The sequence below is a fragment of the Cyanistes caeruleus genome, chromosome Z (genome assembly GCF_971803275.1).
Source record: "Cyanistes caeruleus chromosome Z, bCyaCae1.hap1.1, whole genome shotgun sequence".
NCBI lineage: Eukaryota > Metazoa > Chordata > Aves > Passeriformes > Paridae > Cyanistes > Cyanistes caeruleus.
The window spans coordinates 7,478,024-7,505,003 of record NC_141732.1 but is presented as its reverse complement, the minus strand read 5'-3'; the positions used below and the strand labels follow the sequence as shown (position 1 = coordinate 7,505,003).

Here is a 26,980-nt window from a genome sequence, read left to right as displayed (position 1 = left end):
AGCTCTGGCCGCCATCTTGTGCATGGTACAGCCTCATCTCTGGCCACCATCTTGTGCGTAGCACAGCCTCAGCTCTGGCCACCATCTTGTGTGTGGCTGACTCAGCCCCAGCCGCCATCTTGTGCATTGTGGCAGCTCTGAGGGCTGTGCGAGGGATGCTCTTCCCCAGCGCTGTTTTGTGTCCTTTCCTTTTCGGGGATGGCATTTGGAAATGATGCTTCTCTCCTGGGTTACCCTGTTTTGGCCTTGTCAATACAAAACTCGCTCTCTTACTCTTATTATGATTAGAAGATCCTAGGAAGAAAATGAATGTCATACCAGGATTATGATGCACAAAAAGGAGTGAAGAAAACAGTACTCCATAGTGCAGGGCCTATAGAGCAAGGATTTGTTTATTCAACACCATGAGTGAGGTGAATAGCTCTGCCACTTGTCCATTCAAAAAGCACAGTACAAACTTTTAAACATTTTTAACTTAATGGGCACATTCTACTTTCCTGACCTTCATATTTTCTAATTCCTTGATTATGGAAGCCCTTGTAGCAGGGCTCTGCACAAGGGCTCCTGGTGGTCATTGCAGATTAAGGCTCAGAAGTGTTCCTCAGGCATGAACTTCTTTATCTCTGTTTCTGCACGTGCTCTATAAGATTGTCTGCTCAAATAGCCAGTGGTTAGCTTTATGCAGTTGGCTTGTGCTAAATTTGCTGATTTCTGAGAAGTGCTTGATTCCCATACTCTGTTACAAAGTAACTACTTTCCTCAGAGCTACAGCTTTTTCCCTTAGCTCAAGCATTATCTCTTTGCCTCAGTATCCAAAAGAGGAAAGGGAGGAGGGGGAAAAGTTGGTAGGGTGATAGGGCAACATTATCTTGTTGCCCAGGGATCAATTCCTAGATCAACTAAGCGGCATTCTCCTCCATCTAGTAAGTGTGGGGGTACCATAGGGACAATGCCATTGCATGGATTTGGAGTGTTGGGGTGTTGACACCAAAGTCCTGCTCTTGAGGGAAGTGCAGGGACACAGGGGCTGTCAGAGGACAAGGAGACACGGGGGACATGAGGCCATAATGTGCCGAGCAAGATCCTGCCCAGGATGGCAGCAAAGGCATTTCCTCCCCATGGCCTTGGCACTGTAGGAAATCCCAAAAGGGGCTGAGGAGTCCCATGGGTAACGAGGAGGGATGACCGACATCACTGTGGCTGCCAGCATTCCCCAATCACTGGCCATCCCATGGACACTGGGGACTCTGAGCATGTGTGGATATGCTGGTTTTACATTTATTATTACTCAGTGAGGAGGGAAGAAGCCACCCAGGAAAATGATTTTTCTGAGAGAAGCTGCTAAGAGCTTCCTCTGTGCCTAGTAAAAAACCAATAGCTGTCTAGTTCTGAGAAGTGACAACCTATTGAATAATTTTAGAAGCTGGCTCTGCCTCAGTGCATTCTACATTTTAAAAGACAGGCAAGCCCAAGAGGGCTCTCTCTTGTTTCCAGCCTTGAAAGGTAACTGGGCTCTGGCTGGGCCTGCCCCGCTCCACCGCAGCCTGCGAGGCCTGGAGGGGCCAGGCCAGGCCCCAACAGGAGCCAGGCAGGGGATGGGAGGCTGCAGGGTCCTGGCCAGAGCTAAGCCAATTCACAGCTACTAACATCTTACTAACACCAGGCCCTGGCCTCAGCCCTGGCCCTGTCTGCTTGTGCCAAGCCAGAGTCCACTGGGCCCTGGGAGTAGCTGCTGGCCAAGCCATGCCTCTTCCAGCGCGACCCCCCACAAGCGGCTGCCATCAGTGGGAAGGGGAAGCCCTCAGTCTGCAGCTGAAATGAAAAAAAACAGGGGCCAAAGACCAGCCACACAGCAAGAACAGCCATGACCATTGTGATCAGATCCCTGAGATCTTAGCACAACCACAACACGGCCTCAAATCCATCACCGTAACTATTTCAACCACTACCCAGCAAAAATCATGGTAACCATCTGCAGGCCTGGGTGAGACATTAACTCTTTCACTGCACAGAGAAGACCTAGAGACCTTAATCCTCTCTCAAGAGAGAGAAAAATATAAAGATATGTAAAAGATAACATAAAACTCAATAAAAAAAGATCAAGTCCTAAATCAAAGGAGCATGAGGAGATGCCCTAATATGCCATTGCCATCTGCTGCAAGTACTTCCACCGAGGCTCCCTTCTAGAAATGTCCCTGCAGCACATCAGCATCAGCACTAGGTTTGGTTGCATCAGTGGGGCAACTCAAGCCTTACCCCATGCAAAGAATCTCCATTCTCAGGCAACATTTTGCTTTGGGTTATCGTTCCAGCTCTTTTGGCTGTGTAGATGGCCCTAATAACAGGAAAAAATCATCTTAGAACTGGTGCTATTTTTTCCAGCAATGAAGGAAAGAAACTCAAACCAAACAAAGTTTCTAAAATAGTGGTTTTGAGAGAAGAAGTGCACCCCCATTCTTCTCACGGGGAAACTTGCCTGCAACCTGGAGAGGATGGTTTAAAGCCACAGAGTCCCTGCTGCTTCTTGTGCCGTGCTGCTGAAACACTTAGTGATCATACTTGTTCGTAAGCCAAGCCACTTTCTCCATATCAGCAAGCTGGAGCCTGGTGATGGGGAAAGCCTGCCAAAACCTCCAGTTTGTTTCCTGCCACTTTCTGGGATGGGCCCAGCATTTATGCATTGACTTGAGTATCCAACGAGCAGAGGCTTAGCAAAGGGATGACACTTCTCTTTCTTCAGATTTCACCAGGAATGTTTTCCTATTTCCACATAAGGGAACCTGAAATTTTCGGACTGCAGAGAGACAAAGCTGCAGGTGACTCCTGTGTGCCCAAACAGGCATTTTTATCTCAATACATTTGGGGAGGCATCTTAATGTATCTGTGTTGAATAGGGGATCTCAAATGTTTGTTTCCTTCCCTGAAGAGCACCTGGGGGGATTTCCTTTCTTTTCTTCCAATTACCATTGTTTTCAACAACAGGATAAAAAGCTTGATGAGTTTTGTTTTATGGCAGCTCTGCTTAAGGGACAAACAAGCACTGCAGAGATGCCTTTTATGTAATAATCCTTGGAAAGAGTAGAGTTAGTTAGAATAGCAAAATCCCTCATCCAAGAAGCCTGTCAAGCTGGTGTGAATCCTCAGAGAAGAAAACATGTATTTGCATGTCTTTATTTTCCCACTAACTAGATCAGTCCATGAAATCAGCTGCCAAAGCCAGACCTGCAGGATGTTGGAAAAGCTGGGGCTGCTTTGGGGCTTGTGTTTTTTGATGATACAGGGAAGTCATCTCTGTCTCTCTGCCAGGGCAAAATCTGCCACTGCAGAGTGGAGCTGAAACAATGGGCTCTGGGAGAGCAGTTGCAGATGGGAAAGAAGCAGGTGGAGCCTTGTGTTTCTGTTTGCTCCAGGTTCAACTCCTGATAGCCAAAGGAGGGACCCCACAGCTGCGGCAGCCCAAACTCCTCTCAGCTTTGCTGCGTGACTTCCTGAGCTGCTGCCTGCAGACAGACGAGGCACAGCGCTGGTCTGCTGAGGAGCTCCTGCAGGTAAAATGCCAAGGGGGCTGCAGGTGAAACAGTGGCTGAGGGATGGTGTCTCCTTCTCCACTGAATTCCAAGGCATCAGATGTGCCCCCCCTCCTCCTCCCTTCCAATCTTGGTGCTGTTCTTCTGAGAATGATGAGGAATCCTAGACTGGGCAGGGCTGGCAGGGACCTGTAAAGCACATGTGGTCCGAGTGCCCTGCAGAGAGCAAGGACATCTTTAAAGGGAACAGGATACTCAGACCTGAGCTATTTCCAGGGGTGGGGCACCTACCAGCTCTTGGGCCAACCTATGCCACTGCTGCCCCATGCTCCTTAGACCTACTCAATGCCCTTTTCATTTAAAAAATATTCCCCTGCCTTTGAAGCTCTTAGCTTAGAAAATCATGCTTTCTTCTTGTTTCCTTTTCCTTTCTGCTACATCAATTTGTAACATCGGACAATCCTGGGTGCAGCCTGGTGCCACTCATGATATCAGTGAAGCAGTGAAAGGAGACAACAATAATGTTTTAATCAATATAGAACTGTTTTCTCCATGGCTAGCTTAGAGTAATATTGTAGAGTAGTAATGTAGAGTAAGATTAGAAAGTCGGATTGTAGAGTAGTAATGTAGAGTTGGATTTTAGAGTAGGATTATAAATCCATAAAGTTTCTGAAGCCTTATCTCTTTTGGATGATTCCCTTCCTCCTGACCCTTTGAGAAAGCTCAACATTTCCTTCTGAATTGCCAGTTATTTCTTAGAGTTGGAAAGTGACATTGATGGCTCCTTTGGTATGGTTTGTAAGTGGGGAAGGCTCTTCTTCTTTCATCCTCTCCAAAGGTCACACTATTCAAGAGGCATCCTGATCACATACTGTCTTTCATCAATCTGCTGCTGCTCTCTGTAAACAATTTGGAATTTGAAAAACACTGGCTCGAGCGGTGCTTGCAGCATGTCCTGAGAGCACTATTCTGACACCAGTACAAGATGGAGGAGCTAATCCTCGGGGACTCCAGCCCCAAGAGTTTGGCAAACTGATGTTACTGAATTTTCACCTTTTGGACCATTACATTATGTGCATATGTCAGTGGATACTTGCTCAGCATTTGTGTGGGCTTCTGCCCATTCATCTGCCTCAGCTGCTGCGGCTCAGCAACTTTGGAGAAGGACTCCAAATTTTGCTGTGATGGGATGCCCCAAGAGGATCATAACTGATAATGGTCCCATATATTGAGCCACTTCTACTGCTAATTTTTTACAACATTGGGGTATTCAACTTCTCCTTGGAGCCCCATATAGTTCGTCTGGCCAAGCAATTGTTGAATGCTTTCATCACATTCTTAAAAGTCACTTTACTGCTTTGGAAAAACAGGGGAAAATAGAGGGCTCCCCCCATGAAATATTGGCAAAACCATTATTAGTTATAAATTGGTTGAGTGTAGGTGGACGACAAGACCATCCTCCTGCAGTAGTACACATGCAAACAAACCAACCTGATTTTACTTTTAAAAATATTCAAGTTAAATATTTTCCTCCTCTGACTGGATTATGGGAGGGCCCAATGCAGTTATTAACTTGGTGTAAACAAGAGAGTTGGAGAGTCACTCGGGCACGTGAAAGAGAGGAGGTGTATAAGTGTCAGCCGTGTATCACACGGGTTATTACCTACTCTAGAGCACGATGGTTGACTGACTTTTGTGGTCCATCCTTAGATCAGTTGTCTGGAGGGAATGCTCCAAGGGGTGCAGTCAGAGTACTGCGTGAACAACAACAGTTTCTAAACTCATTCAAACAGATTGAAGATTTTGGACAGAGAGTATTAGCAGACATTAGCTTTGAGCTTCTTAAACGCTTCGCATTATTATGTATTAGGCAAGGCAATAAGGTAGTGAACACCAAGTGTGGTCTGGGTGTTGGAGTTGCCCAAAGTTGGCAAGTAGTCCTGAATGGGACAAGGCAGAAAGATGATGGTGACGTGCACGCCCATGGCGATGTTAATGTTGATTTTTGGGGGTTTTTCATTGTATGGTGAGGGGTGTTTTTGGACAAAGCACAAAGAAATGTTTGGGTAACCTGGGCTAATGTGTCTGGTATGCAGGATTTTTGTCTCAGTTTACAGCAGGCCAATGACCCTTTTTGAACTTGCTTAATTGGCATTCCCCTTCAGGAGAACAAAACAGATTTTTCTGGTTGGTGGGACCCGAAAATTGTAAATTTAAGAAGCAGCAAAAGTGATGACTGTCTCAGTCCAAAGGGACAGTATACTTGGCTGTCTGTGTGCAATGCAGCCTGGCAGAAAAGAGTAATTGCAAATTTGAACTGATCATATCCTATTCCATTTCAAGAACTGGATTTGTTAGCCAGTGTTTTCCCAACATTGTTTCCCAATGTTACTGTTCTGCCTAGTTGCAACAGTATGGCCCCACCGTGGCAAGCAGTTAATGGTATAGGAGTAGTTTGGTTTGGAGATCCTTGGATTAGTTGGTTACAAGAGCAAGGAGGAAAAACATTGTTTGAAGGTTATCCAAATGTTACAGGACAATCTCCATGGAACAGATTAAAAACAGGGGGTCTGACAGGAAACACTTCGAGAGTGGGAACTCCCACCATGATTCTTTTTGATTTGTGGGAATCGAGCATGGCCTGGAATTCCAAGATGGCCTGTTGGTGGACCATGCTCTCTTGGTCCACTAAAATTATTTGCCCCCTACATGAGGAATTTATTGAATGTCAGTCAAAGTCATCATCAAAGATCACATCGATCCATTTGAATTTTGATGAGACTTGTAATGCTAATGTGCAATTACCATCATTGGTGACTGTCATTGCAACATCTTTCCATTTAACAGAGGGAATGGCTGCCAGGAATGTGAAAAATAAAGCTCGTCTTGCCTGTTGGGTTGACAAACAGTTGCATTTGACTAAGAAAGTGTTGAGTGAATTGCTAACTGATGTTGATAGTATTAGTCATGACACCCATGCAGAATCTTGCAGCTATAGATTTTTTGTTATTACCACATGGACATGGGTGTGAAGATTTTGAAGGAATGTGTTGTTTTAACTTATCTGAGCACTCCCAAAATATTGATAAACAAATGGCAGGACTACATGAAAACATGAAGCATATTAGAGAATGACATGATCCTTTTTCTTGCTAGTTTGGGTTTAAGGGGTTGGTGGCAGACCTTGGTCAAGAGGGCAATAATGTTACTGATTGTATTTCTAAGCTTTCTGCTGATCCTTCCTTGTTTGTTACAATGCATTCAACAAATGTTGCACCATTTAGTTCCTCCAATTTTAAAGAAAAGAAGGGGAGATGTAGGACCCTGAGCTGCGTTAGAACAAATTTCACCTCAAAGAGAAAGAGTTAAGAAGGTGGGCAAGGTTATCAGACAGGGAAGGAACAGTTGTGGTCAGCAAAAGAACACAAAGGAAGAGCCAAAGGAGATGAGAGATAGAGAAGTTGAACACACAAGTTGTGGTCCCATATACACAAATGTAATTATCCAATACAAATGCTTACAAGGATGTGTGCAGCCAGTTCTACAGGAGATACTTGTATGAGTAGATCTGTATACAGTATAAAAGTAACCAAGCTTAGAGAAAAAACAAATGATCTGATCCTCCTATTGGTGCTGTGTTATTCCTGTTCCTGCATGAAGAAATGAAGACCCTGGCACTGAACCTATGACAATGACTAGCAGAGAGCCTCAGGATACCCCTACTCTCATGTCAATAAATTCTGAGTTGTGATTTAAATCTGTCAGAAAAAGAAAATGGTAAAAATGAAACATTTTCCAGCTGTTTCTCTCTGGTTTACCTTTTTTGAAGGCCAAAGCTCTGTACTGTAGGTCCCCCGAGTGTGTGCAGAGTAATGCAGCTCCCAAAAAACCCCTTGTTTTTCCCAGAAGTCATTATCACTTGTTCCCAGGTGTGTCCAGATCTGGCAGGAGAAAGAGCCCACAGCAGAGTGGGCACCGTGCCCTGCCCAGACAGAGCTCTCTGGCACTGAGCAGCAGCAGCAGCAGCAGCGCCAGCACTTTTCAACCTGCTCCTGCCTTGGCTTCACCTGGGGGACAGAAGCCTCTGGAAATCAGCACTGCCACTCATGTTCCCAGCTTGGAGCAGATGCTGCTGCTGCTGCTGGTGGGCAGATCCTGCCAGTCTGACTGCTTCCAAATGGGAATAAAGGCAGATATATATGTACACAAGAGCCCTGGGCAAGTCCAATAAATATGCAAATATGTGGAGAGATTTGTTAAGAATTATTTCAGCTGTTATGGCAACAGTGTTTTCTTCCCTGGTTCTGTGCAATGCTTTGGGCCATTCTCTTGGTATGGTTGCCTTGTCTTTGGTCCCATGTGAGTGCTCAGCTGGGGAACAGGCTGTAGGTACTTGGGCCACTCTTGCTTTTACTCTTGGATCCCTTGAACAACAGGGTTTGTTTCACCAGGGGACTTTGTGCAGCTTTGTGACAGAGGAGAACTTCCCAGGCTATTTGGTGTTTGCTGTAGGGGAGGTTGGGTTGCTTTGCATAAATTTGCATAAATTCCAAGGCAGAACACTTGCTTTGTGATGTCAGGGCATGGTTGCCACATTGTTGTGGTGACATCAGAAGGTTGCCTTGGTGCACAGAAGGCCTCAGTGTCAGAGCAGCTCTTGGGTTTGCTCAGTGCAGGAGCATCCTCCTGCTTGAGGCGTTTGTCAGTGGGCAGCTGCACACTGACAGGAGCCTTGTGTATCTTGAGTTGGAGCAGTGTCTGCAAACTGCCACAGCAGTGCTCCAGTGATGGAGCCACTCGCTGCTGCAGTTTGCACTGTTTATGGCTTTGTTTATTCTGGCTATTACCTGACAAACCTGGCATGTAAGTAGAGGTTTTCCCTGGATGTAACCTAAGCTGGCTTTTGTAGGTCTTCCTGTTTTTCTTAGTGCCTGGGTTGATTTGAAACAGAAGGACCATTAGGATGCCACTGCTTTGCTAAAGCTCCTGTCAACAAGTTTAGCAAAAAACGGGATGCCTGTAGCCAGGGGTCTGCAGGCAGCATTTGCAAGGGTTCCATTCCCTGCACAGGAGAGTCTGTGGCAGCAGAGTCTGTCCTTTCCTCAGTTTGCTGGCTCAAGCAGGATAGCTTTGAAAATGCAGAGACCTTCTCAGAAGGCCTTCTTAAGACTTTGTGGTTCTCCCCACAAATGAGGGAAAGCTTCTTTTGTTCTCAGTTTTGTCATGAAAGGATTTGACTAAGTTCACCCTTTTCTGAGTGCTAGAATAGCAATAGCCTTTGCAATGAAGTGCAAACTCCAAAGCAGTGAGTGTGTGCTCCTGAACGCTGGAGCTGCTGTTGCTGTGCTGCACAATAGAACTGCCACAGCTCAGGGGGATTTGGGGGAAGATTTTCTGGGCCAATGTTTTCAGCAAGTTAATGAGAATTATTGCATGCAACTTACCTTTTAAAATAGTACCTGAAATGAAAAAGAGCAAAAGCTACTTTATCTGTCAGACAGGACTCGAGCATTGAGTGTGAAAGAACACTTTGCATGATCTTGATCAAGTTTGTATTCACTTACTGGCAAAAGAGGCCAAAGTGTAGGCACAAGCAAGAATATTGCCCAGTTCCTTGTTGGATGTGTGAAAGAAAGGTGTCCCCTGAGGGATGCTGTCAGAGGAAAATACCCTCTGTTTGGGTTCACTTATTCTATGGGATTCAGCAGCCCAGGCAGTTTTCTCACCCCATTGCGTTCATTTTCTCTTGCTCACTGCAGGTCACCTGAGGCGTGTGATCAGAGATGCCGATCCTGAGGTGAGTGAGAAAGGAACCTTTGATGTTCCTGCTGTTGGAGAATTGTGGAGCAAGCTGGGAGCTTGGCCTGTGGCAGTAGAGTGTAGGTGGCCAGCTGAGTAGGCTGAAAGGAAATCCATTTCCACGTCTGCAGCAGTGATAGCAAAGGCATTGCTGCCTATTTCCTCATTTTCCTCTTCAGTGCTTTAAAAGAACCAGAAGACCAGTTTTGCAGAAAGAACACTGCTTCTTGATAGTAGCCAGGGTGGGAGATCTAATTCAGACAATTTGCAGTCCAGTTGAATTAAGCCATTTTCATTTAGTTGGAGTGACTTAGAATCCCATTGCTATCAAAGTGAATGATTTGTCCTTAGTCGAGCTGGTTGTAGAAATAGAGCTGAATAGAAGTAAGGTTATAAATGATAGGTAGCTGCCTGTCCCTAACGCTACTATCTGTGCACAGAGCCCAGAACCAACAGCAGACTCTTCTCTGGCTCCCTCTGCTCCTGGAGAAGAGGCCAAAGAGAAGCAAAATGACCACAAGCCTCCAGCAGTGGTCACACCCCAGCCTGAACATTCAGAGACTGTAAGTGCCACTTCTGGCTGGTGTTGTCTTTAGTGCAAGGCACAGCTGCAAGTTCCTGAGCAGCCAGCACTTGCTGTTGGTAGCTGAGGCAGCTGAGTGCTGGAGTCGTGCCAGCACCTAGCAAGTCACCCCAGGCAATGGCAGCTGAAAAATTACTTTGGATCTGTCATGTTTAGGCCCGCAATTGCTGGGATTCTGAGAGGGGCCAGCCTGAAGCATGAAGGCTCCCTGTGCCCAGAGGAGGGAGCATTTCAAAGACACTCTGCTCAGCCATGTCACATTCTGGAGAGGACACTGTGGTCTGGAGAGTCCTGTGCCCTGCAGACTGGCCAAGTAGCTGCAGGCACAAAAGATGTGGATCTGACCACACAAGCGCTTTGGGGTGGTTTGTCCCCATGGCCTTCTTGGGTGTCCTTACCTGGGAGCATTTCAGAGACACACTGGGGATGTGGAATTTCTGACTGAAATCAGGGATTTTGGTGCCTTTGTTGCTGGGTTGTTGTTTTGCCTCTTCAGGCAGAGCAGTCAGTAGCAGAGCTGGCAGGTTCTCTGAGCCCACGTCTCTTCTGGCTTTTGATAAGCTGCAAAGAGATGATTTTGTTGTCCGTGAATCCATGTGGGGCCACTCTTCTCTTGTGTGGCAAAAGACACAAACTGCACAGTTCTGAATCCTTCTTCTGAGGCAAAAAGCAGAGACTCCATATGTCTTTTGAGACTTTTCTTTCTGTAGTCTGCAGCTTTGAAAACTCCCCAGGAGCCTGGAGGCTGGGATAAAGCTGCAAGTCCTTGAGTGCTGTCTTGTGTTGCTAAGAACTGGAAGGACATCTCCAGATTCTGGATGGTGTCTTTGAAGTCAAATGTGTAACTTGGTGCCTGAGCAGCTGCCTGGGACAAAGCACCCAGGGGTGTCGCTCAACAGCAGCTGAACGTGAGCCAGCTTGGGCCCAGGTGGCCAAGAAGGCCTGGGGCATGCTGGCCATGTGTCAGCAAGAGTGGGGAAGCAGGAGCAGGGCACTGAGCGTCCCCCTGTGCTGGGCAGCGCCGTGGTGCTTCAAGTCTGCTTCAAGCAGACTTCCATCAATCCCGACATGACAGTGCTCACCACTTGGGCTACTTTCCTGCCAAACACCCCCTCCCTACAGCCAAGAGGATTAGACCCTGGAGTGGGTGACAATTTCATCTTTTGCTTTGTTTATTTGTCTATTGGTTTGATAGTAGGAAGAACCCTGTGTAATTTCTCCTTCTGCAGCCATTAAAGGTGCTTTGGCTCAACCCTTCCTGCCCACTTGCAGCACTGGAAGAGACTCTGTTAGAATTTGAATTTGGAAGATGGCAGTTCTGGAAAATGCAGTATTTTTGCAGGAGAACACATAGTTTGGGGTGGGGATGTTGGGGCAGAAGGAGCTGTTCTGGTGCCAGGCCAGACAGCAGGGCTTGCACATGACTTTCAGGTGAACAGTGCCCATGCCTTTTGGCAGCCCATGGTTGATCAATAGGTGTTGTGTTTGGGAATTGAGCAGGAAATCAATGGCCTTGCATTCCAGCTGAGATGGTGCTGAGAGATCAGAGAGGCTGGGAGGGGCTGGGCTTCATTTCTGATTGCAGCCACTTCAGCACCACCAGTGTGGTTGAGTCCAAGAGAAGAACTTGTCTGAGCACAGATGCACAAAGACTGCAGTTCCCAGAGCAGTGCTCTGCGTCTGACAGCAAAGGACCAACACAATCCAGATTCCCCAAGAGTGTGATTTATTGAAGCAACCGGAGAGCAAGTTCAGCACTGCTGCTGATGGGGGCACTGCTGCTGATGGGGGCACTGCTTACCAAATGTTGATGTGTGTAGGGATAGAAAGTATAGCAAGAGAGTTTATAATAGAGAGATCTAGCTGTCTATCTATCTATCTATCTATCTATCTATCTATCTATCTATCTATCTATCTATTTCGATTTGATAAATATCAAATATTCCATTTGAATTTTCCCATCTCTGCTCCAAAGCAGTTGGTGGTATAAAGGTCATCTAAAGGCATCCCTTTGAGGAGAGGAGGAGAGACAGGTTCCATTGACTGTTCTGGAGCAGGCAGAGATGATTCCCCCTGCAGAGATGTTTTTTTTTTTCTCTTCAGAGCTCTTTTCCTCCTCCACTCTCTTCTGCTGTGAAACCTTCTTTTTATGCAACAAATTGCTGCATGTCCTAAGGGAGTGGAACAATCTCAAGCTCTAGGTGGAGTTTGGAGACTTTGGTCATACATGCATTACATGACACATGGTTTCCTTCATTGGCATCCCTAGGGGTGTGTCAATTCATTTGTTGATGGGGCCTTTGGAGGATCTCTGTTAGTGCTGCTCAGAATTCTCAGCTGACAAAAGAGGGAGGATAAACACCTTGGTCCTCTTCCACATACTCAGGTGGCCATAGGGGCTCCCTGACCTCCATCAGAGGATCAAATTGCACACATCCTTATCTCCTGAACGAGCAGGATTTCTAACAAGAGTGTAGATGTCAGAAAGGCAGGAATGGTGGTGCAGGCCTGAGGAGAACATGAACTCCACAAGTGTCTCTCACAAGGGATGGAATCACACAGGAAGCCACCTGCAGGGCCAGGATGCAGCTGTGGGACAGGGCTGAGTGTGAGTGACTATGGAAAGACAAAGAGGACAGAGCAGAAGGGGAGGGAGGCCCTCAGCAGACCCTTGAGAAATGGCACACATTTCCTGTCAGCTGCCCAAGAGTCTGTTGGGGATTCAGACCCAGCTGGACCCTGATTGTACTGCCAGTGTCACTTTGGAATCTGGGTCTCCCCATGGGCAGAGAACAAGCCAGGAGAGCAGCAGCACAGTGCTTTCGGAACGTGTGAGCCCATCACTGTTTGAGTCTTGGCCCACAAATGTTGTGTGGGGAGTTGAAGGCCATGTTCTCTTGCTTTCTGTGCAGATTGTTCTAGAGAAAGAGCAGGAGCAGATTGATTTGTCAGAGATGCCATGCCAAACTGAGGAAGAGCTGTTGCCAGCCCGAGAGCAGGAAGAGCAGCTTGGGCAGCAGGTGGAAGAGCCACTGGAGAATGGCCAGGTAAGCCTGACTCAGCAGGTGACAGAGTGCCGGGCAGGAAGAGGGGCATAAATCACAGCTCTTGGGACTGAGGAGGCCAGGAGTCCCAGAGACACTGAAAGCACAGAGCCTTGTAATCTGCAGAGATCAGCTCTGGGACAGGAGGGTTACAGTGGAAACAGGGGTGGGTAGGGAAGCAGAAAGAAGTGACTGAATGAGTGTGATTTTGAGGCTGAAAGAGGGAAAAGCTGAGCCTGATGGCAGCCCCCAGTCACTTGTTCTCCATTTGTGTGTACAGAACATCAAGGCAGAGCCACAGGCAGAGTTGCCTGAAGCTCAGAGTGCCATTGTGGCGGTGAAGAAGAGGCACCAGGAAGACATGAGGAGCACCGAAGAGGAGATGAGGCTCCATGAGCAGAGTGGAGATCAGCAGAATCAGGTGAGTGAAAGAGTAGAAGTCACTCCACTCATCAAGGTGTCTCTCTCGTGTTTTTTAGAGCACATCAAGGAAAATCTCCAGGCAGAGCTGCAGGAAACAGAGGCTAGGATCGACGCAAAGGAGAAGAGGCTGGAGGAAGAACTGAAAATTGTCATAGAGAAAATTAACCACCTGATTCAGAAGAAGGATTCTCTACTAAAACAAGTGAGTGAAACAGCGATAGCCACTGCAGTCACTGCAGTCTGGTGGTTTCAGCCCCTCTTGCCTTGCCCCTGCAGAGCAGCAGGGAACCGGGGTGATGCCTTTCAGTGCCATCCTGCTGTAGTGTCTATCACAGCTGCTTTGAAGGAAACTTGCTGGTGTGCTGAATCCCAACTACTGCTCTGGACAGTGGCACAAGTCATTTTCCCCTTTTGCCAGCACTAATCTGAATGCATTCCTGCTGGCCTCTTCCTGCTCTCCTTGTTTCTTCAGGTGTTTTTGCAAGTGAACACAGTCACCCAGATAGATGTTGAACACAAGCCACAAGCTGTCTGTATCCCTTGTTGAATCTGCTCCTCTCCAGCTCTCTCCCTTTCCTCACAGTCAATGAGCCTTGGCAGAAAGGGACAAGCTGTAGTCTCTGACTGCTTTGTTCTGTTTGACTTGAGGTTGGAGTGTTGACATCTCACCTGGCAGCCCACAAAGGCTTCCAGCAAATGACTGGTGATGAAGAGACCCAAGGTCGACATGAGGCACAGCAACTGTCCCAAGCAGAGATACTGAAGGTTGAGCGTGTCTCAAAGATGGTGGAGGAAAAGTGGACTCAGTGGGAGGAGGTAGAACATTTGGACAAAGAGCTGCAATGGTGTCTGAAGCCCTTGGAGGGGGAAAGGGATCCTTGGGAGGGAGTGAAATGGTCATTGTTGCAGTCATCCTTCAAAAAATCCATGAAAATGGAATATGAAGGTGTCTATGAACTCAATTAAAACCAACTTCTGGTTTTGACCATTTGGTTTCAGAAGCGGGCATCCAAAATAATCCAGTTTATGAGCTTGGCATATGGCTAAGAGCAACTTCCTACGGGCTTGTGTTTGTAAAGATAACTTAGGGCAATCTCTGCCGGTCATCTTTCTGACACCAACTCATTTCTACTCTCAGATCTACACAGGCTCTTCTATTGAATCTGCTGCATCATCATCATCATCATCATCAGCAGCAGCAGCAGCAGAAGCAGCAGCAGCAGCAGCAGCATCATCTAAAGGAGCCTTGGTTCCCCAACCTGAGAAGTGGAGCCGGGGCAGTTCATCCATCTCCAGCACTGACACAGATGCTGCTCAGCTACAGGACGACTTCCTGGAGCTTCTGAGTATGGCTTGTGTATTTCTTGTCTGAGGGACAGTGAATTGTGTGCACGTGCCAACATAGCTGTACCAAATATTCCTCCTCAATTTGGTGTCACAGAGACATTTAGGGCTCCCCACAGGAACTGCTGTGCTTCAAGGCAGTGAGAGAGCACTCTGGGTGTTCCTGTTGCCTCTGAGGGAATCTTGGACTGGCTCGGGTCTGCCTGGGCTTTGTTTTCTCCTAAAGGCAGAAGCAGAGATTGTTCTTGCATCAGCAGAAGGCTGTAACCTAGCAAATTATCTATGCAAGTGCTGCATGCTAGTGGCCAAACTGAAGAGAACATTTGATTCCTAAATTCATCTTAGACTCCAGGCTTCCCTACACTTGTCAGAAACGAAATGCTTCAGAGAAATTGAATGCTTTCGGGGTTTTGTGGTTTTGTTGCAGTTCTGATTTTAATTTGGGGTTTTTCTGGCTTATTTTGGGGGTTTTTTTGTAGAGATTTTCTCCATCCTGAAGGAGCTGTTCTGCCCCATGTGTCTTACTGGTGTCATTTTTATGAACATTCTTATTACCACTATTACATCTACTACATTATTTGATGAGAATGCTGTATTTTTGTCAGTGAGGACTCCTTTGAAAGAACATCAGGTGACAGCAGAAACAGAGAGCAAGAGCAGTTTTCACTGGGCCCACAAGGAAAAAACAGATACTTGTATAACAATCTGAAATTAATATCCTACTTTTATTCTTATAAAGATATCTCCAAGAGACACACAGACATGGTGTGATCAGAAAAAACTTCACCGCAGGCGTTTCTCAGGAGGGAGCCTCCAGCCCCTCCACTGTGTATTCCTCAGATCCATGGCACTATTTCATATCTGATTTCAAATCATTCCCATGACTCTTAGAATGCTACCCATTGGCCCAACCCCTGCTCAGATCAGTCTCTAGGAAAACACATCAAGCCCTCTGTGATTCTGCAGCACAACCCATTTAATCTGCTTCTCGCCCATAAGAGCTGCCAGTGTTGTGCCCTCCCATAAAGACCTGGTGGGGCTGAGAAAAGATCCCATTTCATCTGTGTGTACTTTCACCTATTGAGACAAAAAAGGGCATTGATCCACACCTCGGTGTGTCTGATGCCAAAGCCAATCCCGTTGTGTCCTGAATGGCGACAGCAGCTTGTCAGGGGCTCAGGCTGGCTGTGGCTTGTGGCCATGGCTTGTCAGTGCTCATGCTTGGCCTTTGGCAGCCTTGCTGTGTGCCCTGGCCCTGAGGGCTGCTGTGACTGCAGGGGCTGGAGCCTTCCTTAGCTGGGAGAGTGGCGCTGCCGCCCGGCCGGCCGCTGCAGAGCCGAGCTGGCCCGAGGCAGCAGCCCCTCGTCTGGGCCGGCTTCTGCATGGCATGGCCTGGACTCCCGAGAGGGACAGCATCTCCTCTGGGCAGCTGTGCGTGTCACAGTGGCGCCTGAGCAGCACTGCTGTCCTCGCTGCCCTTGCCCGCTGTGCCCACTTGGGAAGGTGGGGGGGACGTGTGTGGTGCTGAGAGGCCGAGTCCAATGGCAGCCACTGATCCGCACTGTCAGGGTGAAGGGAAGCACTGGGGTTCTTCCCATGGGCCCTGGGCAAGGGCGTCTTGGAGCTCAGCCTGCTCATACAGGGTGAGGGTCCTGATGCTGAAAGCCCCCTTGGAATGGGGTATAGCATCAGCTGCTCTGCTTTACAGATGGAAAGGCATTCATTCTTTTGGCAAACAGCTGCAAGTTGGAGAAGATGCCCTCCTCTCCTGGGAATGCATCTCCCTGGGCTTTATTTCCTAACAAGAGAAGTCTTCAAAGGACTGGACAAAACCAGTCTCTCTGCTGGCCATTTGGACTGCAGAACTGCCTGGCTTATTGCTCTTGCTCTTGTTGTTGTTGTGGTTGCTGCCCAGCTGACCACAAAGGGTTCAGAGCCCCAGACAGTGGGGCTGCCTTTCGTATCTCCTGGAAGGTGATATTTCTGCATGAAAGTGAGAATCTTGCATTTTGTTTCCCTCAGGGAGAATGGTGAATGTGGAAAATCCCATACGAAAATACATTGAACTGGAAAATCTCGGCAGCGGGTGAGTCCACAGATACTTCTACACAGCCTTGGGCCAGGTGTTTTGCTGGTGGAATATCCATCAAGTGGGAAGTCAGACAAGCTGCAAACATGTTTAGACATCAGGGTTAGTCTGCCCCATCTCTCCATACTGGCCAGAATTTGTAAGTGTGCTCAGAAGGCATTGCCAAAGACATCTCCATGCTGCCAACCAAGGTCTTGCCTGCAGCAAGGAACAGAACCTGGTAGATCTTGTCTCTCAAGTGTGGGACAGCTCTGTGGTAATTTCCTTAGCATTTGTGTATGTCTCAAGATCATAGAATTTTGCCACACAAATGACAGGAGAAGAACCTTGCTTACCTGAAAGAGCAACCTGCCCCTTTATGATAGCTGTCAGATAACAATCCTCAGGGACATTTCTGTCCAAGAGTTTGCTAAAGGAAATTCTCTGTGCTCAAGGTTAGACCTGCCCAGTTTAGAAACTGATAGCCAAGATGAAGGAATAAGCTGTCTTTTTGAGCTGAGGCAGGAACAGGCCCAGCACTTCAGAAACAGGCCCAGTGCCCATGCACTGGAAGGGAAAATGTATCATCTGCCTTCTGGCAGACCCGCAGCTTTTAGGTATTTACAGCAGAGATCTCCTGTCTGGAGTGGCTTTCACTGCAAGATCTAAATGGCTTCTCCTTTCTTTGCTGCTGTTTTGTTTCTAGGGCTTTTGGAGAGGTTTCTAGAGCACTTGACATTGCCACAGGAAGAGAGGTAAATGTCAACAGCCCCTTCAGACTCTGCTGCTCTCAAGGCCTTTCCCTACAGGTGACATCTGTGCCTGGAGCTTTGGGTAGAGCTGTGCAGCAAAGGCACAAGAAGCACAGACTGGTGCCAGCCTGCAAATTGCACTTGGGACAGTCTTTGTCCTTCTCAGCTGCCAGTAGGAAGGCAAGGAGGGCAGTGGTTCCTTGCAGAGAAGGACGTGCCCACTTGCTCTCAATTGCTAAAACCAAGGTTTAGCATGTCACTTAGAGCATCTCACTGCTCTTTGGGGCTACAGCTTCAGAGTCCTGAATCCTCATTTCTGGCTGACAGCAAATACATCTGAATGTTACTGGTAGCTCATTAGCCACTTGGGAGCTGTACGTAGGGAGAGATCTGCAAGGTGTCCCTAAAAGCCCAAAGGCCTGCCTGTATCCACAGAGTACCAAGGCACAGATTACTTCTTTGGAAGTCCAGGCAGAGCAACAGAGAGTGTGGTCAGAGCTTTGTGGGTGAGAGTTGATACACCTTTGTTACCAAGTGGACAAGGCAATGTGTCAGTGGTCAGGTGTCATGTAACTGTCCCCAAGGGAGCAGAGCAATGGGCTGTTGGATTGTCACTTCCTAATTACTCCAATGTCTAATCACAAGGTGCTTTGGCACAGCTTGGCTGTGCCATTCCAGAATCACTCACTCCATGTGAGAAGCTCCATGCCAACTTCCAAAGTTACTCATTTTCAATATCATTTTAGGTGGCCATAAAGAAAATCAATCTTCAAGGACTGAGGAGGAAGCAATTAACTGTTAATGAAATCATGATCATGAAGAGTTATAGGAGTCCCAGTGTTGTGAATTATTTAGACAGGTGAGTGGTCATGGTTTTATCCCATTAATGTTTGTTTCCATAATACAAGCATGAGAGCTTAAGAACCTGCTTTGGCCACTGGCAGAAAATAGAGCTCTTAATTATTGGTTAATTATTATTTCTCTACTTATCTCCAGTGGGTGGGAAGAGACTGTAGTTTGTCTGCATTCATCTACCTTGGTAAAGGCAGTTTGAAAATTGTTCAAAAACCTGCATCAGCCCTATCTTAATAATTCAATACCCTGTATGTTCATTGCATCTGCATTTTCTCGGGATTGAGTTTTTCAAGTTTCTTAAATGCTGATGATCCGTCCTAGAGAGGATTTCCCTTGGATTGTTACCCCTCTTTCCCATTGCTGTGCATGCCATGAAGACTAGGTGTTTATTTCCAGAAATACCATGCGTGGCAGCTTTTTTATCTGGGCTGTTACATACATGCCTTTCTCCTTGAGACAGCACAGACTGCAAACACTGCACAGTCCAGAGGCAATTTTCCTTTTATTCTGTCCTTGTCTCAAAGGGACCCAGAAACAAGAATTGAGCAAAAAAACAAGTAGCCATGCATGTTCATCTGCATGGCCTTGTTTCCTCCTTCTTTCAGCTACCTTGTGCATGAGGAACTCTGGCTGGTGATGGAGTACATGGACGGAGGCACTCTGACTGATGTCATCAGCAAGACTTACATGTCTGAAGGAGAGATTGCAGCTGTCAGTCGTGAGGTCAAGGATCCCACCTGTGCTTCCAAGGGCTTGAGCAAGATTGTCTGGGAAACTGGGGCTCAGAATGGGAGTGATTTCATGGGCCAAGCTTGGTTTCTGTGTTGCTGGTATGCTATGAGCAAGCAAGAGACTTTCAAGTGAACTTCCTGCCAGTGTCCCTGTACTCACTCTACTCACTCCTTGTACTCTTATCTCCTGCTGTTGTATTCTAGCTCTGTTGCTTCTGTTTGGATTTGCTGTTCTCCACCCTGCCTATCTAAACTTTTGCCTGTCTGCACTGCATTCCTTACCGCTAAAGCAAAGATGCTGGTGGCAGGATTTGAAACAAACAGCAAAGAAATAAAGAGAGACTAATTTCTTTTAGGTCTCAGCTGAAAAGGATAGTAGTGCAGCCCAAATGCTGTTTGCGTCTGAGCACACCCACTGCAGCTGCAGTCACTCTGCCTGGTTTGCAGGGGACAGTCTACAACAGCAGTTGCTGCTGCTGTTTCAAAAGCTGCCATGCCTTTCCTGACAAAGGTCCTGCTCTGCTGCTGTTGCAGCAGCAGGCTCTTCCTCTCAGTGGCACTGTGTTCTGCCATTACTCCCCATTCCCCTGCAAAGGGAATTTTTACAGCTGTTTCCTTGCTTGTGTGATGAAATCACATCACTCATTTTTGCCCCCCTGTTTCTGTTTTCTCTCTCAGTGCCTGCAAGGACTGGATTTTCTTCACTCCAACCATGTCATCCATCGAGATGTGAAGAGCTGCAACATCCTTCTCAGAACGGACGGCTCTGTCAAGCTGGGTCAGTGTATTCTTGGTGAGGTTCAGCCTCCCAGGGATGTGAGGTGTGGGGCTGCTTTCAGTGACTGCCAGCTCCCCAAAAATGGTGCTGCTGGCAGTGCAGGGGCCCCTGCTGTGAGCTGAAGGCAGAGCTGTGATGTGCACAGAGGTATGACAAGGTACCACAAGCAGTCAAGAGTGGTATTGCTGTGTGTGTGTGTGTTTGTGTGTGTCCCTTCCAGAGTGAGTGAGATACAATCTAAACCTTCAGGGCAACAAAAAGTGCTGCTGGAGGAAGTGTAAAAACTGTGGGGATGTTTTAAGTAGCCAATGGCATATTTCCTTGGATAAACGCCATGGAAACAGAACAGGGACTGCTGTCCAGGAAATGCAACAGCACATTCTCCAACTTCTACTGGGAAATTCTTTAGCTTGGTTTCCTAATTGACAGGATCCAAATAAAATTAGTATTTTGCTTTCTCCTCAGCTGATTTTGGCCTTTCTGCTCAGCTCACCCCTGAGCAAAGTCATCGTCGCTCAGTGGCTGGGACTCCTTGGTGGATGGCACCTGAAGTGGTGCTGTGTCAACCATATGGCCCCAAAGTCGACATATGGTCTTTTGGAATTGTGGGAATTGAAATGGTGGAACGACACGTCCCTCATGACAGTAGAAGTTCTCTCTCGGTAAGGAGCAAATACTCTCTGATCCTGCTCTCTTTCTCACCTGTCCCATGTTCTCTGTGCCATTGGACAAAATGCCATTGCCATCTGCTGCAAGTACTTCCACCGTGGCCCCCTTCTAGAAATATCCCTGCAGCACATCAGCATCAGCTCCAGGTTTGGTTGAATCAGTGGGGCAATTCAAGCCTTAGCCCACGCAAACGATCTCCATTCTCAGGCAACCTTTTGCTTTGGGTTATTGTTCCAGCTCTTTTGGCTGTGTAGATGGCCCTAATAACAGGAAACAAGCACCTCAGAACTGGTATTATTTTTCCAGCAATGAAGGAAAGAAACTCAAACCAAACAAAGTTTCTAAAATAGTGGTTTTGAGAGAAGAAGTGCACCCCCATTCTTCTCTCAGAGAAACTTGCCTGCAACATGGAGAGGATGGTTTAAAGCCACAGAGTCCCTGCTGCTTCTTGTGCCGTGCTGCTGAAACACTTAGTGATCATACTTGTTCGTAAGCCAAGCCACTTTCTCCATATCAGCAAGCTGGAGCCTGGTGATGGGGAAAGCCTGCCAAAAACCTCCAGTTTGTTTCCTGCCACTTTCTGGGATGGGCCCAGCATTTATGCATTGACTTGAGTATCCAACGAGCAGAGGCTTAGCAAAGGGATGACACTTCTCTTTCTTCAGATTTCACCAGGAATGTTTTCCTATTTCCACATAAGGGAACCTGAAATTTTCAGACTGCAGAGAGACAAAGCTGCAGGCAGCTCCTGTGTGCCCAAACAGGCATTTTTATCTCAATACATTTGGGGAGGCATCTTAATGTATCTGTGTTGAATAGGGGATCCCAAATGTTTGTTTCCTTCCCTGAAAAGCACCTAGGGGAATTTCCTTTCTTTTCTTCCAATTACCATTGTTTTCAACAACAGGACAAAAAGCTTGATGAGTTTTGTTTTATGGCAGCTGTGCTTAAGGGACAAACAAGCACTGCAGAGATGCCTTTTATGTAATAATCCTTGGAAAGAGTAGAGTTAGTTAGAATAGCAAAATCCCATTTCCAAGAAGCCTGTCAAGCTAGTGTGAATCCTCAGAGAAGGAAACATGTATTTGCATGTCTTTATTTTCCCACTAACCAGATCAGTCAATGAAATCAGCTGCCAAAGCCAGACCTACAGGATGTTGGAAAAGCTGGGGCTGCTTTGGGGCTTGTGTTTTTTGATGATACAGGGAAGTCATCTCTGCCTCTCTGCCAGAGCAAAATCTGCCACTGCAGAGTGGAGCTGAAACAATGGGCTCTGGGAGAGCAGTTGCAGATGGGAAAGAAGCAGGTGGAGCCTTGTGTTTCTGTTTGCTCCAGGTTCAACTCCTGATAGCCAAAGGAGGGACCCCAAAGCTGCGGCAGCCCAAACTCCTCTCAGCTTTGCTGCGTGACTTCCTGAGCTGCTGCCTGCAGACAGACGAGGCACAGCGCTGGTCTGCTGAGGAGCTTCTGCAGGTAAAATGCCAAGGGGCTGCAGGTGAAACAGTGGCTGAGGGATGGTGGCTCCTTCTCCACTGAATTCCAAGGCATCAGATGTGCCCCCCCTCCTCCTCCCTTCCAATCTTGGTGCTGTTCAACTGAGAATGATGAGGAATCCTAGACTGGGCAGGGCTGCCAGGGACCTGTAAAGCTCATGTGGTCCGAGTGCCGTGCAGAGAGCAGGGACATCCTTAAAGAGAACAGGATACTCAGACCTGAGCTATTTCCAGGGGTGGGGCACCTACCAGCTCTTGGGCCAACCTATGCCACTGCTGCCCTATTCTCCTTAGACCTACTCTGACTCAATCACCCTTGCATTTAAAAAATATTCCCCTGCCTTTGAAGCTCTTAGCTTGGAAAATCATGTTTTCTTCTTGTTTTCTTTTCCTTTCTACAGCATCAATTTGTAACATTGGCCAAGCCTGGCTCCAGCCTAGTGCCACTCATCCTTTCAGTGAAACAGTGGAAGGAGAGAAGGATAATGTTCTAATCAATTTAGAACAGTTTTCGCCGTGGCAATCTTAGAATAGAATTGTAGAGTAGGAATTTAGAGAAGGATTGTAGAGTAGGAGTGTAGAGTAGGATTGTAGAGTAGGAATGTAGATAAGGATTGTAGAGCAGGATTATAGAGTAGGATTTTAAATCAATAAAGATTATGACACCTCAACTCCTTTGGATGATTCCCTCCCTTCTGACCCTTTGAGAAAGCTCAACATTTCCTTCTGAACTGCCAGTTTTTCCTTAGAGGTGAAAAGTGACATTGATGGCTTCTTTGGTATTGTTTGTAAGTGGGGAAAGCTCTTCTTCATGCATCTGCTCCAGATCACACTGCCTTTGGAATATGGCCCAGTGGCCAGGTTTTGCCCAGCTGTGGAATTTCCAGTTGAGGCAGAAACAGCAATGGCATTCGCAGGAAAAACCAAAGGAGGAGTGGTGCAACGCAAACATTCCGTGCAGTTGCAGGCTGTGCAGATGTGACTTGAGAGTATTTGGGTTCCTGCCACTTGGATTTGTGTCTCAAATGCAATCTCTTTGGCTGGAGGAGAGTCTTGCTCAAGTGAGAAAGCAGAAAGATCAGTGAGGGTGCTCTGCAAGGTCTCCTCTGGTACAGAGCTGTCAGCGACTGGGAGGTGAGAGCGGGCCCGACCTTGGCCAGGCTGGAGCCCCAGCAGAGCCCTGGCAGAGGCTGGAGCAGCCTGAGCCTCGGCAGAGACAGGCTGGAAGGAGGCCCTTGGAGCGGCAAGAAGCAGCAGCCCGGCCCTGGGTGCCTCTTGCTGGGAGAGGGCAAATCCTCCACTCTCAGAGCCAAGCTGGCAGCTGGCTGCTCCTGAGGGGAAGCGTAGCCGTGCTGGGCACAGCACACACTGGTGCCATTGGCCATCTGGAGTCTGCACAGGAGGAGAGAGAGAAAGGCAAACAGCAGCTGAGGGCTGGTGCCCTGGCTGACCATTCCTGCTCTTCTGCCAGCTGCCCTGGAATTGCTGGCAATGGTCAGCAGTGTGTGCAGCACTCTGGGCACAAGGGGAGGGAGCCGGGCTGCTCCGCAGGCTCCAGCACAGGGCAGTGTCCTTCAGGCACGGCATTTCTGCCACGGGAAGCGAGGCCAGCATGAGGCAGTGACAGCAAGTCAGGTCAGATGTGCAGGAGCCAATGCCTCACACAGCTCTGGGACAAAGTGCCTGCAGTCCTGGAGCTCTGCACTGAGCCACAGCAAAGGTGTGAAATGCAGTGTGTTTTGCAGAAATATTCAGGGGCACCAGGCCAGCCTGCTTTGTGCTCTCTGGTGCAGAGCACTGTGCAATGCAGCTGGGAGCTGCTGGGAGAGAGAGAGTGAGGATGTGCCTGAGGCGTCTCCTTCAGTAGTGATTTGGAAGGGAGCAAAGAAGGGACCTGAGAAGGGTCTCAGTAGGCAATTTGTGTTTTCTTCCTTCATTTCTGAATGAAAGACACAATGTGGCTTCATGCAGCAAGAGCACTTGCAGAACTTCTTGACTATAAGTTTGTGTTTGATTCCCAGAAAAGGAAGGAGAGGTGTTGGGAAAATGTTGACGTGTAAACAATAGGGCTTAATCTTGTGAATTCTGTTCATTTTAACAAACAGTGCTGAGGCCTGTATTCCTCCACTGCAGAGATTAATGTGTGCAAGTGACTATCTTAGCCTTGAGAATAAAGAGAGTGGTCCTGTTAAGAAGGTAGCTGGGAGGCATTCAAGAGAACAAAGTGGTTTTAGGAGTGTCTTGACATCCAGAGGAGAAGATGAGGAATGGGTGTTTCCAAAAGACTGTGTCAGGGACCGGAGTCAGGTTTGAGGCCCTGCCATATTTGATCCATGTTTGAGCAGGTCAACAAGACAATGAAGAAAACTGTATCATTTAAAGGGTGGGAACTTGACCCTTGCAAGAGAAACAATGGATTGGTCAATGGGTGGGCAGTTAACTTTTGAAAGAGGAACAGTTCATAATGGAGACATTGTTGGCATGGAGTCGGTATTCTGAGCCATCGTGGTCTCATCTCACGTGCCGGCCATGTGGGAACTGATGCTGTCAATGGGAAAACTGCACTCCTGAGCAGGAGATATAAGGCCTGGCTCTGGCTTGGAGGGGTGAGAAGGGCAGATGGATTTGATGCTGGGGATGTCCTGAAATTGCACTGCCTTCCTGCCCCTCCCACCGAGTACCATGCTTCATCTCTTTCTCCTGTTCAACAGGTTTCTGGGAATCCAGGGATTGGTATGTATTATTTGCTACTGCAACTAATAGAATCAATGTGCTTTGCAACCCCAGTTGTGTCTTGACTTCTTTTCTACATGGGTCTCCTCCTGAAGCTATGACAATGACTACCAGAGAGCCTCAGGTCAACCCTACTCTCATGTCAATAAATTCTGAGAGGTGATTCAAATATGTCAAATAATCCGGGGAAAGGTTTAGTCTGTGAGTTTCAGCAAAGTATTGAATATGTCTTTGTTCCAAAAATACAAACTAGTAGGTGAGCTTGCTGGGAGTGCACCTTTTCAGGAAGGGATTCCCCACACACCCAGCACTGAAATAAAGTAATGCCTTCTTTCTAATCCTCAGCTGGCCGTGGGGATCAAGCCCTGCTTGGTAGGAAATCACTCTAATTTTTCTCTTGAAGCATTGAGAAATGTATGTTGAGGATTGATTTTAAGCACAAGGACTTCATATGTACAGAGGTTGTGTGTTACAGGACAGTGGCATGACTGACATCTGTTCCCCCTTCTAATTTCCTTTTTGCCTATTTTATTCTTTTCCATGGATATTTTTGGCTGCTAAACTGAATCTGTTGAAAACAGGTTTTGTAAACAGGTTTTGTAAATCTATGTATAAGAGAAGAATAGGAGTACATTAGCAGTAGAGCAGGGAAGCTGAGAAGCCAGGTGATAAATTCTTCATATCCTTCAGGATGCAAACATTTTCTGCAGCATTTGTTAGTTCACAATAGAAAGGGTAGGATTAAGAAGCAATGGAGTTACTGTTAATTTATGACATCAGAGAAAGCCTGTAGTTCTGTCACAACACTATGAGTAGATCTTTTTTTTCATTCCAGAGGAATGCCTATGCATCACTATGTTCTTTAGTGTCTCCAAATATCTAAAGAATGACATCATTTTCCCTCCTATTAAGTAGGAGAAGAAAGCCTGCTGCAACAATCTGCAGAACACCTTTGTTAGTGTGCTTGTATTGTATTTTTCCCCATCAAGAATAAAGAGAGGGAAATAGAGCATGTCTCTACGGTACTGATGGCCAGGGAAGAAAGGCAGAGGGGTCAACAGCCTTTCATGGGCTTTGAGCAAAAAACCTCACTAGCAGAAGTGACATTTTTGGGAAAAGTCTGTCTGGTAATCATAATCATTGTCCCCACAATACCTGGCAACAAAAATCTTCGATGTGCTGCTCATGGAGGAGGTGATGACCCTCCCAGATTTGCTAGTGCTGCCAGGGATATTGACTTTTGTGGTGGGACTTTGAGCTCAAACCTCCCCAGCGGGGACTCAGTTCAATTTTAGTTATCATTGTGTGCTCATAAGCTACACCCCAGGAGACAAACCTAGCTGTGGATGCTTTCTGAGACATAAGAGAAAACCCCAGAATTTTATGACTGGCATGATCCTTGCAGATGCTATTTAGCATTTTCTTGACCAAAAGAACTTGTCATGCTGCTGACCTGGGTGTACACTGTATGTGCTAATGCCAAAATGAACCCAGCCTTTACCTGAGCATAGGTGCTCTTCTAGAAGCAAAATCTAATGAAGGAACTCAATCCCTCATGATCACTCTTGTACTTTCAATTCTGCTTTTTCATCTGCCTTTGTAATTTGGTATGTAACTTGAGACTGTGGCATTTCTGCCACATCAAATGTACCTGGAAACTGCACTTGGGAGAAAAAGGTGGAAAAACAAATTGCTGGAGATGATTTTTTTTTTCTTTTAGTAAGGTATCAAAATTGTTATATTTTTCAATATAGTTTTATAGCTAAATTGTTCTTTTCAAATTCCATTCTAAAGTCATAGACATTTTTATTATTTTTTTGGTGATACTTTTCAGTGTAAGAGGTACTTTGGGGTGTGGACGGTCTGGGGCACGGCAGAGACATCTATAGTTGAGTTAGATGTTAGTTTATTTCAGGGCGTGGGCGATAGAGCCCTGCTAGGAGCCAGCAGATGAAGCTCAAAGCAGGCTCAGAGGGAACAAGACAAAAGGGGGTAAAAGATGAATACATGATTTCAAGACTTAAGATGGCTAAGAAAGAGAGTAAGAGAACAGAAGTGAGAGAGGTGGGAAAAGAGGGAAGCAAGAGAGTAGCAAGAGCAGAGAAAGAGAGCAGCAAGAGAGGCAAGAGAGACAAGAGAGTAGCAAGAGAGGCAAGAGAGCAGGCTCTCCTTTACAATTAC

At 47.0% G+C, this 26,980-nt stretch overlaps 1 protein-coding gene across 4 annotated transcripts; it reads left to right on the top strand.

The window, feature by feature from the left end:
• LOC111942806 (serine/threonine-protein kinase PAK 3-like) lies at positions 1 to 22,737 on the top strand. 4 transcript variants are annotated; one of them, XM_086867771.1, is made up of 16 exons: positions 1 to 2,816; positions 3,411 to 3,548; positions 9,287 to 9,324; positions 9,767 to 9,889; positions 12,822 to 12,956; positions 13,234 to 13,578; positions 14,025 to 14,192; positions 14,515 to 14,722; positions 16,743 to 16,806; positions 17,495 to 17,543; positions 18,287 to 18,399; positions 19,001 to 19,118; positions 19,805 to 19,904; positions 20,370 to 20,566; positions 21,909 to 22,046; positions 22,468 to 22,737. In XM_086867771.1, exons 5-16 carry the CDS (start codon positions 12,864 to 12,866, stop codon positions 22,558 to 22,560), a joined length of 1,686 nt encoding a protein of 561 aa, XP_086723897.1. In that variant the 5' UTR covers positions 1 to 2,816; positions 3,411 to 3,548; positions 9,287 to 9,324; positions 9,767 to 9,889; positions 12,822 to 12,863; the 3' UTR covers positions 22,561 to 22,737. The 4 variants fall into 4 exon arrangements, 3 of the variants coding, with proteins under 3 accessions (XP_086723897.1, XP_086723898.1, XP_086723896.1); XM_086867772.1 differs by having other exon boundaries at positions 25 to 413; XM_086867770.1 differs by lacking the exons at positions 1 to 2,816; positions 3,411 to 3,548 and adding an exon at positions 8,120 to 8,390.
• The last annotated feature ends 4,243 nt before the right edge of the window (positions 22,738 to 26,980 follow it).

What these genes read in the sequence shown, in the direction of transcription:
- LOC111942806 (XM_086867770.1), top strand. Translation starts at nt 8,315, where the DNA reads ATGGAGCCACTCGCTGCTGCAGTTTGCACTGTTTATGGCTTTGTTTAT. An exon ending in AGCCACTGGAGAATGGCCAG is followed by an intron (nt 12,957 to 13,233) that starts GTAAGCCTGACT and finishes TTGTGTGTACAG; the next exon opens with AACATCAAGGCAGAGCCACA. An exon ending in AGTGGACTCAGTGGGAGGAG is followed by an intron (nt 14,193 to 14,514) that starts GTAGAACATTTG and finishes TTCTACTCTCAG; the next exon opens with ATCTACACAGGCTCTTCTAT.